This window comes from Monodon monoceros, unplaced genomic scaffold (genome assembly GCF_005190385.1).
Source record: "Monodon monoceros isolate NGI ecotype Baffin Bay Population unplaced genomic scaffold, NGI_Narwhal_1 Super_Scaffold_10, whole genome shotgun sequence".
Classification (NCBI taxonomy): domain Eukaryota; kingdom Metazoa; phylum Chordata; class Mammalia; order Artiodactyla; family Monodontidae; genus Monodon; species Monodon monoceros.
In genome coordinates this window covers 1620438-1633653 of record NW_021703766.1, presented here as the reverse complement: position 1 = coordinate 1633653, position 13216 = coordinate 1620438, and the positions used below count along the sequence as shown (strand labels likewise).

Here is a 13216-nt window from a genome sequence, read left to right as displayed (position 1 = left end):
GCAACCTAAATGCCCATCAACAGAGGAATGGATAAAGAAGATGTGGTACATATATACAATGGAATATTACTCAGCCATTAAAAGCAACAAAATTGGACACGGATGGACCTAGAGACTGTCATACAGAGTGAAGAAAGAGAAAAACAAATATCGTATATTAACGCATATATGTGGAATCTACAAAAATGGTACAGACGAACCGGTTTGCAAGGCAGAAACAGAGACACAGATGTAGAGAACAAACGTATGGACACCAAGTGGGGAAAGCGGGGGAGGGTGGTGGTGGTATGATGAATTGGGAGATTGGGATTGACATGTATACACTAATATGTATAAAATAGAGAACTAATAGGAACCTGCTGTATAAAAAAATAATAAAATAAGGAAAATAAAATTCAAAAAAAAGAAAAAAGAAAGAAAATTCAGTCCCTCAATTGCACTGAACACAGTTCAAGTGCACAATGGCCATGTGTGTCCAAGGGCTGCCCTGGAGGACGGTGGAGTTCTAGAACATTCCACCATCAGAGAGAGTGTCCACATCCTGATCCCGTGACCTGTGGATGTGTGGCCTCACACGGCAAAGGGACTTTGCAGGTATGATTAAGTTAAGCATTTCGAGATGGGAAATGATCCTGGCATCTGGGGGGCCCAGTATCCTCAGAGGGTCCTTATGAGAGGGAGGCAAGAGGGCCCTAATTCGTGGCCCTTTGTTCTGGCGGTTGCAGGCAACTCCCTATGGGCTAAAGCCCACTTCACTTGAGACTCAAGGCTGGCTACATTTTCCCAAAAGACAAGAAACAATTTGGGCTCCAAACCCAACTTTAAAATGTCTCTTTCCCTCCTGGATCCCACGGGTCTGCAGCGGTTGTAGTCACCCACCCACCCAGTGCTCTGCTCCAGCTGGGGCAGCTGTGCTCAAATCAGTCACCAATGCACCCAAACTCTCTTGTTTGACTCTGTGTCCCATGTAAGCCGACATTAAAGCTTGTTGTGCTGCGTTTGGTCAGCATTGTCATTTGATGGGCAGTGGTGAGCAGTTGTACTTTTCCAGGAAAAACGTGTATAAGGAAGTTTCGGATTGCTTTCTCTGTAGTAGGTGCCAGGACATTGAATAGCCCAAAGCCAGACAGTAAATTGTTGATACGACAGGAAGTTCTGTGATTGGAAAAAAAAAACTATAAACCTCTGTCAAAATAAACCACATCCGTAATATAGGGTCCCTTTGGTCTTAGATCTTTTTTGTGGACTATAATAATTCTGTTTATTCTTTATCTCCCCAAAAGAAATGGAGTTTATCACTGTACCTTGGTAGGCACATGAGTATTTGCTTTCTTTTCTGGGCTGTTTTTTCCGTGTTTTTCTGACAGTCAGGTAATGTTGGAAGATGACGTGATTGTTTGCAGAGCTGCATCTGTACCGGAGGGGAATGTGTTTAATGCTGTGAAAATAAAAATACCATAATCAATTAGGATATTATTCAGCCTTAAAAGGGGAGGAAATTCTGACACCTGCTAGCACATGGATGAAACCTGAGGACATTATGCTCAGTGAAATAAGCCCGTCACAAAAAGACAAATACTGCCTGGTTCCTAGAGCAGTCAAAATCTTAAGAGACAGAAAGTAGGATGGTAGATGCCAAGGATTGGGGGCGGGGGGAGGAAATGGGGTGTTAGTGTTTAATGGGGACAGTTTAAGGTGAGAAGGTTCTGGAGGCGGATGGTGTGGATGGTATCAACACAGTGTGAATGCACTTTATACCACTGAGCTGTGGTTAAGATGGTAATTTTATGTTATGTGTATTTTACCACAATTAAAAAGACCCCGCAGTGAGAAACCATTACACTCCGCCCCCGCAGAATGACCACAGTTAAATGGTAGCATGTCCTGAGCAGCCACTTTGGAAAACTCCTTGGCCACCAGCCAAGAAAGCAGAAGCCTCTGGAAGCTGGAAAAGGCAAGGAAACAGATTCTCCCCTGGAGAGTGACTCCGGAAGGAAGCAGCCCTGCTGACACCTTGAATTTGGATTTCTGGCCTCCAGACTGTGATCCAATAAATTTCTGTTGTTTTAAGCCCCCCAGTTTGTGGCTGTTATGGGCTGAATTGTGTCCCCCTCCCCAATTCACATGTTGAAGCTCGAAGCCCCCACTGTGGCTGTCTTTGGAAATGGGGTTTTTAGGAAGTAATTAAGGTTAAGTGAGGTCATAAGGGTGGGGTCCTAATCCAATAGGTTTGGTGGCCTTATAAGAAGGGGAAGGGAGCAAACTCTCTCTGTGCACCAAAAAAAGGCCACTCAAGGACACAGCAAAAAGCCAAGACCCTCCCAGAACCCAGCTGTGCTGGCACCTGGTCTCAGACTTCCAGTCTCAGAACTGTGGGAAGGAAGATACATTCTGCTGTTTCCCCCCCACCCCCAGTTTGTGGTCATTTTACAGCAGCCCCCGACACTGATACACCAGGAATTTGGAATTGGGAAGAAAAGACGTTAGTCCCAGTCTGTGTTGCCAGGGCGTGGCTGTCTGGAGAGAGGACACCATGGACCTGAGAGAGGGCTGGGTGGATGACCCCAGTCAGTGGAGCTCACTTGGCCCCTAAGTTCTGTGCACTGCTGTGGGTCCCTTGAGATAGTCCGTGTCCCAGATTTCCATTCCCTATTGTGCTTAAGCTTCTTCTTTTTTTTTTTATTTTTTTATTTTTATTTATTTATTTTTTGTGGTACTCAGGCCTCTCACTGCTGTGGCCTCTCCCGCTGCGGAGCACAGGCTCAGGACATGCAGGCCCAGTGGCCATGGCTCACAGGCCCAGCCGCTCCGCGGCATGTGGGATCTTCCCGGACCGGGGCACGAACCCGCGTCCCCTGCATCGGCAGGCGGACTCTCAACCACTGCGCCACCAGGGAAGTCCAAGCTTCTTCTTTTTTTAAAAAAAAAAATATTTATTTATTTTGGCTGCACCAGGTCTTAGTTGCGGCACTCAGGATCTTTGCTTTGGCATGTGGGATCTTTAGTTGTGGCAGGCAGACAGACTCTTAGTGCAGCATGCATGTGGGATCTAGTTCCCCGACCAGGGATCGAACCCAGGCCCCCTGTATTGGGAGTGTGGAGTCTTACCCACTAGGCCACAGAGGGATTCCTGCGTAAGCTTCTTTGAAGTGATTCTTTTCCTTGCAACTGCAAAGTACACTGACTAAAACTGCGACCTCTTTCTCCATTTTTAATTTCAGAGGTTACATATGATCAGAACATGAAGCCTGGGAAACAATACTTTCTCCTGTTAAAGTCAGGTCCACCCGTTAGCTTGGATGTAGTGAATTTAGGGTCCTGCACCGTCTTCAGTGGCTGGAAGGATGAACGGACCTCCCGCTTCATCAGGGGCTGAAGTGGGCGGTAGTTGTTCACCATCGTCTTCTCTTCTTCACCAAGTGCAGTAAACATGAGTGAGCGAAACGCGGCCAGCTGGAACGGAGAGCAAGCAGAGTAATCTGGCTGCAGCTAGGGTGTGAACCAGCTCCCATGTCCCTTGTGTCGTGTGTGGTCCCCTTGCATCCCTGAATCAGGGATGGCCCTGTATGACCAATGCAACATGGTGGAGGTGACCCCAATCTGGGTCAGAAAAGGCATGGCAGCTTCCACCTTGGCCTCCTGGACCACCTGGTCTGGGGAAGGCAGCCGCCGTGCTGCAATGACTCACAAGCAGCCCTCTGGAGAGGCCCACATGGAGAGCAACTGAGGCTCCCAGCCAACAGCCAGTACAACTTGCTGGCCACGTTGGGAATGAATCCTCCAGCCCCAGCTTTCAAATAACTGCAGCTGACATCTGACTGCAACTCCACAAGAGATATATCCTCAGCCAGAACCACCTGAATTCTGACCCACAGCAACCCTGGGAGATAATAAATGATTATTGTTTTACTAAGCCATTAAATTTTGGAGCTATTTGTTACACGGCAATAGATAACTAGTTTATATACTATAAATGCTAATGTAACATTTGATTCACTTTGCACTCCAGGAACTAAGAGACCATTTTTTATGTATCATCACATCTGTTCTCAGAATATACTATGTGCTCTGTGAGAATAGCTTTCACGCTTAATTAAACACAGAACTGGGATTATATCTGCATAGTGACCACCTATTGAGCAAGTCAGGTCTGCATGGTTGAGGCAGAGCCCCCTGGAGTTGTGTAGGGTGTGGAGCGTGCTCTTCCAGACACTCAAGCATGGTGTGCCCACTCGTGTGCACCTGTTTTCACCACTTGTTGACTCTCAGAAAAGCCTGCTTGGCAGGCCTGTCCCTGCCGTCCAGGGGGTGCACACACTACCTCCCCAGCCCCCTGGGAGGGTTGGGGGCTCTGCTCTGGATTTTGGTGTAATACTCACCCACCACTCTGCCTTAAAACTATTGACTTACGTTTCTATTTTCCTGCTGGGTAGCAGTGCACAGAGACTATGGTCACTGCTCTGTCACCCCTCCATCCCTCCTGCTCGCCCACCCTCTCCTGCTACAACATCTGACATCTAATAAGTGTTTATTATGCGTTTGTTGAGTGACAGAGGGGTCTTGGTGACAAGAGCCATTTTCTTTTCTTTTTTTTTATTAAATTAATGTTTTTTTTAAGTCTTTTAAAAAATTAATTAATTTTTATTTTTGGCTGCATTGGGTCTTCGTTGTTGTACACGGGCTTTCTCTAGTTGCGGTAAGTGGGGGCTACTCTTCCTTGCAGTGCGTGGGCTTCTCATGGCGGTGGCTTCTCTTGTGGTGGAGCATGAGCTCTAGGCGTGTGGGCTTCAGAAGTTGTGGCAAACGGGCTCAGTAGTTGTGGCTCGCGGGCTGTAGAGCGCAGGCTCAGTAGTTGCTCCGGGGCATGTGGGATCTTCCCGGACCAGGGCTGGAACCCGTGTCCCCTGCATTGGCAGGCGGATTCTTAACCACTGTGCCACCAGGGAAGTCCCAGCAAGGGACATTTTCAACCACGTCTGTAACAGTTCTGGTTTGGGGGAAAGGTGGGTGATGTGCACCCACATTCCACCTTCAGCCTTTCAAAACAAATAGCATCATCCCATGACTTTATTTTATTTTTTAAATTTATTTATTTTATTTATTTATTTTTGGCTGCATTGGGTCTTCGTTGCTGCACGCAGGCTTTCTCTAGTTGAGGTGCATGGGCTTCTCATTGTGGTGGTTTCTCTTGTTGTGGAGCACAGGCTCTAGGCGCATGGGCTTCAGTAGTTGTGGCTCGCAGGCTCTAGAGTGCAGGCTCAGGAGCTGTGGCGCACGGGCCTAGCTGCTCCATGGCATGTGGGATCATCCCAGACCAGGGCTCTAACCCATGTCCCCGGCATTGGCAGGCGGATTCTTAACCACTGTGCCACTAGGGAAGCCCCATCCCATGACTTTAAAATTAGAGGCTGTGGACTTCCCTGGTGGCACAGTGGTTGGAAATCTGCCTGCCAATGCAGGGGACACAGGTTTGAGCCCTGGTCTGGGAGGATCCCACATGCTGTGGAGCAGCTAGGCCCGTGCGCCACAACTACTGAGCCTGCGTGCCACAACTACTGAGGCCCACACGCCTAGAGCCCATGCCCCGCAACAAGAGAAGCCACTGTAATGAGAAGCCCGTGCACCGCAACAAAGAGTAGCCCCACTCACCGCAACTAAAGAAAGCCCGCGCGCAGCAACAAGGACCCAATGCAGCCAAAAATAAATAAATAAAACAGAGAAATTCATTTTAAAAAATAAAATAAAATAAAATTAGAGGTTGTTTCACAGAACTGAAAGGCTGGAAGGACTTCCAAGGACTCATCAAGAGCCCTCAGAAAACATAGAGCTGAAGGTGAGGTGATGAATGCTGCTGTGATCGATTAGAAATGTCTGTCCCGGGCAGAGGATGGGACAGTGGAGCATGCTTGCTGCATATCTGTCATCCCTAAACTGTGCCCTAGACAGACTTTCTCTAGATTCTGGAGATTTCCAGAGAAAAAGATACTTTAACTTTTTAAAAAGTATATAAGTAATATCTACTTATTTTAGAAAAAATAGAATATTTAAATAAGGATGAGAAAGAAAATAAGAACCACTGCAGATCTGTGACCATAGGACAACCAGGATTAACTTTTAGGTGCACATCTGTGTGACAGCTTAGGGCATTGCTCAGCAAATAGACACTCACCTCCTCCCTGCCCCACTGGCGTTGGCCTGGCCATCATAACTTGCTTTGACCAACAGGATGTGAGCGGGTGTGATGCAAGCAGACGCTGTAAACGTGCATGTGCAGTTTGGCTTGTCTTTTGCATTTCTGTCACGAGCCATGAAATCCAGCCCTGGGTGGCCACTGGTCCAAGAAGCATGAGAGACACTGGACCCAACCCAACCCCTAACGATGGCCTAAAACAGATTCTCCCAGCTCCCAGGGACCCTTGAGCAGGAAAATAAGTGCTTATTATTAGTCATTGAGTTTTGGGGTGGTTTGTTACACAGCATTTTGTAGCAATAGCTGACTAATACAATCCTTCTGGAATTTTCTCTGGGCACTTATAGTTCCATAACTTCTTAGCACAGCATGAGAGAAAACCCTCTGCGGTCTTGATTTCCTACTGCTCTATCAGCCAAAGAAGGAGAACAGGCTCTAAAAGCTTCTCTTCTCCCTCAGTGACCCCACTTCTTTCACGGCTCTCCAGCATTCATCTATGACATCCCTTTCTTGGTTAATTTATTCATCTAAAACACCCACGGAGGTCCCAATATGGGCAAGGACCCATGTCCCAATTATGTCACTTCTGTTCTTTAAAGTCGCTTTACCCCAACGAAGACCAAAGAGCAAGTACTGGCCTCGTCCAAGCATTTTTCATCGGGGAGACTCTCCATGCCTGAGGCTGACCACTAAGATTAGAAGGTGCTGAATATAACTGTCCCGCCTCAGTTCCCTCCCTTCACCCCGCCTTCCCTCCCTGTCTCTCTGTGTCTCTGTCTCTTTCTATCTCTGTCTCTCTGATTCTCTCTGTCTCTCTGTCTCTGTCTCCCTGTTTCTCTCTGTCTCTGTCTCCCTCTCACCACCAATATCTCAAGGTCAGAAGAAGACCTGTGATATGGGGAACTTCTGCTCACTCCCCAAGAGCTCCTGTTTCAACTGGAAGATTCTTCTTGTGCAGGAACATCTATAAGGTACCAAAGCACAAAACTCTAGGATGCTTGTTCACACTATCTTAGTGAAGCCACCAAACCGGAGGGATTCCCGTGCAGTTCTGTGCGCTGGATACAGGCGCCACTCACCTGGTCCTGAGCCACCTCAGTGGGCTTCTTGTGGATGATCCAGGTGACCGACTCAGAGAGCGGAGGCGTGGTCAGGGAGCCCGGATACGTCCAGTAGTCCCGGCAGGCGGGCAGCAGGCAGGAGGGCTGGAAGGGGCCCAGGGCCGCCCGCGCGTCCTGGGGGAGGAGACCGCAGGCTCTCAGGTGGGTGGAGGAGGCCGGGGAAGGGGTCACCACGCTTGGCTTTATCTCAGTGATGTGGCCTGGAGAAGAGCATGTCTCCGAGATAAAGGCTGTGGTCGCGGTTGTCACATTTGGAAACCGTAACAAGAGAATGTGGCCCTTCCACGCTGAGCAGGGATGCCCACCACAGGCTTGTAGTTTTTCTTTTAAGGCTACTCACTTTTGTATACCTTGGCTGTGAAAATATCACACTTTTAAAAGCTGACGTCAAATAACGTACACAGCATACAATTTACCATTTCAACCATTTAAAAATGTACAGTTCAGTGGTGTTAAGTACCTTCACATTGCTGTGCAACCATCACCACATCCGTCTCCAGAATCTTCTCATCTTCCCAAACTGAGACTCTGTCCCCGTTAAATACCAGCTCCCCATCTCCTCCCCCCGGCCCCCAGCACCCGCCCTTCTACTTTCTGTCTGTATGAATCTAACTCCTCTAGGGACCTCGTATAAATGGAATAATACAGGATTTGTCCTTTTGTGACTGGCGTATCTCACTCAGCACAATATCCTCAAGGTCCATCCATGTTGTAGCCTATGTCAGAATTTCCCCCCTTTTTAAGACTGAGTAATATTCCACCGTGTGAATGGACCACATTTAGTTTATCCATCATCCATCGATGGACACTTGGGTGGCTTCCATCTCTTGGCTGTTGTGAATAAAGCTGCTATGAACATGGGTGTACAAACATCTCTTCGAGACCCTGCTTTTAATGATTTGGGGGATATACCCAGAAGTAGAAATGCTGGATCCCATGGTAATTCTATGTTTGATTTTTTGAGGGACCACCAGACTGTTTTCTATAGCGGCTGCACCAGAAAACATTACACTTTTAAGACAGCTGATCCTCTCTTTGGCAGACCTCCCCAGCGTGAGAGCCATGGCAATTACAAACGCGCAGGGGGACGCCCTGCACTGGCCAAATTCCCTGACTCGTGCCAGAATTTTCCTTCTCATCAGCGAGGGGTGGGATTGATGGACTGAGTCAGCCCAGCTCTCCAGGCTGCTCCATCAGCACGTGTCCTGCTTCGGAGCCTCATGTTCAGAATCCATGTTTGCTTGGTTTCCATGCTCTAGAGAAGCACAGGGAGAAACCTGCCTCTCAGTTCCTAATGACCCTGATGGGGTCCCACCATCACTCACTCACTCAGAGCTATTCTTGAGCACCCACAGTAAACCCGACTCTATCTTAGGTGCTGGGGCTACAGGAGAGACAAACTACCCACTTTCGTGGAACTCACTTTTACTGGAGGAGAGCAGACGGCACCCGGAACAAATAAGTAGAACATCTAGTAGTTTACACAGCGATAAATGTGATGGGGAAAAATAAGGTAGGACAGTGAAGTAAGAGATGTGGGGAGTATAGGCTGGTGTTTTAGGAGGGGTGGCCCTGAAGGCCTCCCTGAGAAGGTGACGTCTGAACAAAGACACGGAGGAGGTGAAGGGGAGGAGATTTCTTTGAGGCAATGGCCAGTGCAAAGGCCCCGAGGCAGGGTCTGGCCTGATAGGCTGGGGGATCAGCAGAGAGGCCGCAGGGCTGGAATGAGCACGAGACGCAGAAGTGATTAAAAGAGATGCGGGGGGTTCCCTGGTGGCGCACTGGTTGAGAATCCACCTGCCAATGCAGGAGACACGGGTTCGAGCCCTGGTCCGGGAAGATCCCACATGCCGCGGAGCAACTAGGCCCGTGCGCCACAACTACTGAGCCTGCTCTCTAGAGCCCTTGAGCCACAACTACTGAGCCCATGTACCACAACTACGGAAGCCCGCACACCTAGAGCCCGTGCCTCACAACAAGAGAAGCCACTGCAATGAGAGGCCCGCGCACCGGAATGAAGAGTAGCCCCCTCTCGCCACAACTAGAGAAAACCCAGGCACAGCAACAAAGACCCAACACAGCCAAAAAATAAATAATAAATAAATAAATTTATTTTTTTAAAAAAAGAGAGAGATGGGAGGGGGAGGGGGGGACACCCTGCTTCTGCCCAGGGCTGGGGACCCCCGAAGAAACGCACCAGCAGAGGCAGGGGCTGGGGGGCTGCTCTCTGGATGCTGTGGACAGAAAGCAGGGCCTCTTGGCTGGTCTCTGCCTCGTTGGAAGCAAAGCTCCTGGACAGCTTCTGCTCAGAGGGGAAAGGCTCAGAGAGGTCCCTTGGGTTGACGGGCCCAGGACGGGGTCTCCACCCGGCCCCGCATGAAGTGAGCGAGCCGAAAGGCTGACGGGGCAGCCCTGGGAGAAGCAGGACACCAACCAGTGCCCAGCCGGACCGGAGCCTGAACCAGGGGCCCAGCCGCATGCGGGGCAAGCTGGGAGACAGTCAGCACGAGGCACCTGTTCTCGGTCCCCGAGGAAGGAGGCTCCCTGCTGCTGGGTGCCCCTCCCCCCGGCACTCAAAGGCAAAAGCAAGGAGCCACTGACGGCTTGTCCCCGGTCACTGACTCACCACTCAGCCACGGGGAGGTGGTGTTTAATCTTCTGGCAGCTGGAAGGGGGTAAACTGACTCTCTGCTAGATGGTCGCCAAGCACCTTGTGCCGGGCTCCACCTTGTAACCAGTGTCTAGTTGACGGCTTAAAACGGCATGACTGAAACACGCCTCCCGAAGCGCAGCGCCCGCCCACCTAAAGTGCATGGTGCTACGGCTGTTCGTACATTCACAGACGGACACGCAAACCCTCAGCACTGTCGCTTCTAGAACATGTTCGTGACCTCAAAACAGAACTCCAGAGAAGAGAGCCCAGTAAACACTCTTTAGCCGTCATTCCCCCTAACCCGCCCACCTGCCCTCACCCTGCCACAGGCCCCACCCATCTGCACATTCTGGACGTTTCCTAGAAATGGAATCATATAATACAGAGAATTCTGCACCTGGCTTCTTTCTCTCAGAATGATGCCTTCAAAAGCCGTCTCTGTTGTAGCAGGTGTCAGAGCTTCATTCCTTTTTATGGCTGAGTAATATTCCACTGTGTGGTCTACTCAATTCTTGAAGGACACAGGTCACATACGCACATGGGACAAGATGCAGGAAGTACCTGCGGGTGTGCGGCGACAGATAAATGCCCCTCCTGCCCCCAGACCCCAGCCCCATAGGCACTGACGTGACAGACGTCCTCTGAGGCTCTCACCTTGGATTTTCAGAACCAGCCTTTACGTCTGTTTCACGATAAAGAAAGAAAGATAAGAACTTCAGAAAGCCACGTGATTAGATGGCAGCAAACCCAGATGCTACGGGATGTCTGTCCCATCCCACAGAGCTGGACACCACAGAGGTGCCTCCTAAGGCTGAAAATTTAAAAAATCAACCCAGACATTGAGGGAACCCAGGAAGGAGCAAAGACTGTGACAAATGACTTGAGCCGATCACCCTTCCGACCCATGGGACACAGATCCCTGCCCTCTGAGGCGGGAGCTTACTCTCTTAAGATTCTAACTCTTATTCTTCTGGTGAGGAAACTGAGGCCCAGGGAGCAGCATCAGGACCAGAACTGGGCCCAGCAGCTTCCTCCATCCCCTGCCAACACCGTTCCTCCTGCAAGTTTGCCCAGAGCCTTCGGGGAAGCAAACAGACCCCTTAGCACATAGCACCTCATAGCAGCTCTTTCTTTTCCACCAAGCGGTGGAGACCATGTCCTGAGGGGGTGGCTGCCACCAGGGAAACGTCCAGGTTTACTCTGGCTGTGGACCAGGGAGGAGATGAATGCTCCCAGCACCTAGACCTTGCTGAGTTCCTGAGCTGGCAGACGGGGCAACTGGGGTGGGGGGGTGATCTGGTCTGGTCCCAGGAGGTCAACATCAAGGGGCGGGTGCCACACAGATCAAACAGCCCCTGTGAAGCTGCCGAGGAAGGGCTGGCCCCCATCTCCCATCTGGAGCCGCTCTCGCCATTGTTAAGACAGGTCGGAGACCCACCCGTCCCCACGTCCAAGGACCACGGGTGACTCCTGCCCTCGGAATTCTTTTGTTTGGTGCTGAACAAATAAACTGCAGTTTTCAGGAATTTCCATTTCTCCATCAAAGCCCTCTCTCAGCTGATACTGGAGAAAAGCTACCTTGCTGGCCTTGCTGTCTTTCGGAGCTATGCTGAGTGCAGCCAGGTGTGCAGGGGAGCTGGGCAGGATGGGTGCGTCTGCAGGACCCCTTGCCCCGTCTCCCTGTTCTCCCAGGATGGGGCTGACCCTAAGGATACCAGGTGGCTTGCAGGTGGACATTCTTAAATGTCGATAGTTGAGAATTTATTTCAATTGGTTTTATTTTTTTTATTGTTTTTAAAATATTTATTTATTTATTTTTGGCTGCGTTGGTTCTTCGTTGCTGCGCGCGGGCTTTCTCTAGTTGCGGCGAGCGGGGGCTACGCTTCGTCACGGTGCACGGCCTTCTCATTGCGGTGGCTTCTCTTGTGGAGCACAGGCTGTAGGCACGTGGGCTTCAGTAGTTACAGCACACGGGATCAGTAGCTGTGGCTCGTGGGCTCTAGAGCGCAGGCTCGGTAGTTGTGGCGCACGGGCTTAGTTGCCCCGTGGCATCTTCCCGGACCGGGGCTCGAACCCGTGTCCCCTGCATTGGCAGGTGGATTCTTAACCACTGTGCCACCAGGGAAGTCCGCATTTCAATTGGTTTTAAAACAAACATTATCGCAAACGGATGCTGTTGCCTGGGACAAGGCTAAAGATTTTTAAAAAGTGGATCACTTTCATCAAAAGTACTAAGTAACTAATAGTACCACAGGTGGGTAGACAGGCAAAAACCTCCAAGATGCTGCCTGAATGGCTGAATGTTGGGAAACCCCATTACGCTGAGGAGGGAGGGCCCGAGAATTGCAGGAACACCTCGAAGTCGGTGAGCCGACTCGAGACACAGCTGGAATCAGCTCCAGGGAGTCCCAGTTCCAGAACTGCACTCAGACCCTCTCTGTAACGCTCTTTCCACCCAACTGCTTCCTTTTTTTGGTTATTTTTTTGGCAAAGTAGTCACCACTCTAAGCAATGTCGCTTTTCCAATTACGTTGATTTCAAAATACGTAGCTTACCTTGTGCTTTATGTCCGGCAAGACTGCCACCAGCTTCTGCAGTGCCTCATGGCGGGCCCCCAGCTGCACAGCGCGGCACGCCGAGCCGTCACGTGACGGGGCAGGGGACAGGGTGACAAGCACACGTCACTCTAAGCCGACCGTGTTTAGAGAGCAGATCTGACCAGGAGAGCTGCACCCCAGCAGGCTTACCTTTAAAAACACGCCTACCACCGCCAAGCCGTCCTCTCCCATCACGGCTTCTGTGTAGTTTTGGTATTTCACGGCGTTCCAGTGAACTAGATGCAGCTGGAACCCAGAAGAAGAGAATTCCCTCCATCACCGCGTAGCCGAGAGAGCTTAACCCGCCGCTCCTCCCTCTGTGTGGCTGACATGTGCCCGATTTATGCTTTTAATGAATCCACCCACGGCTGCAGGCCGGTTCCCCCAGCCAAAGCTCGCTCGAACCCCAGAAAGCAGGGCCTCGGCATTTCTAGGGGGAGAGAAGGGAGGCTCGCTTTAACTTTGTCAAACAGAAATGGGTGGTTGGATTGTTTGCTACTGCTCAGATAGCCTTGAATGAGGGTTGCCAGATCAGATACAGGACTCTCAGTTAAATCCGAGTTTCAGATAGACAACGGATCATTTTGAACCTAAGCACGCCCCCCAAATGGCATTTTTCTACATCTGTCACCCTCCTCTGAACTTCACCTATGTC

The 13216-nt window shown here is 50.2% G+C and overlaps 1 protein-coding gene across 1 annotated transcript in view; it reads right to left on the bottom strand.

The window, feature by feature from the left end:
• Positions 1-323: 323 nt before the first annotated feature.
• The window catches only part of CA5A (carbonic anhydrase 5A), a 30444-nt gene continuing 17551 nt past the window's right edge, over positions 324-13216 (bottom strand). Inside the window, exons 4-9 of the mRNA XM_029211532.1 lie at positions 12712-12807; positions 12520-12582; positions 7270-7425; positions 3109-3453; positions 1305-1438; positions 324-1155 (exon numbers count right to left, since the gene is read on the bottom strand). Coding sequence (XP_029067365.1) covers positions 3235-3453; positions 7270-7425; positions 12520-12582; positions 12712-12807 — 534 coding nt within the window. The 3' untranslated portion in view covers positions 324-1155; positions 1305-1438; positions 3109-3234. The remainder of the gene's footprint in view (positions 1156-1304; positions 1439-3108; positions 3454-7269; positions 7426-12519; positions 12583-12711; positions 12808-13216) is intronic.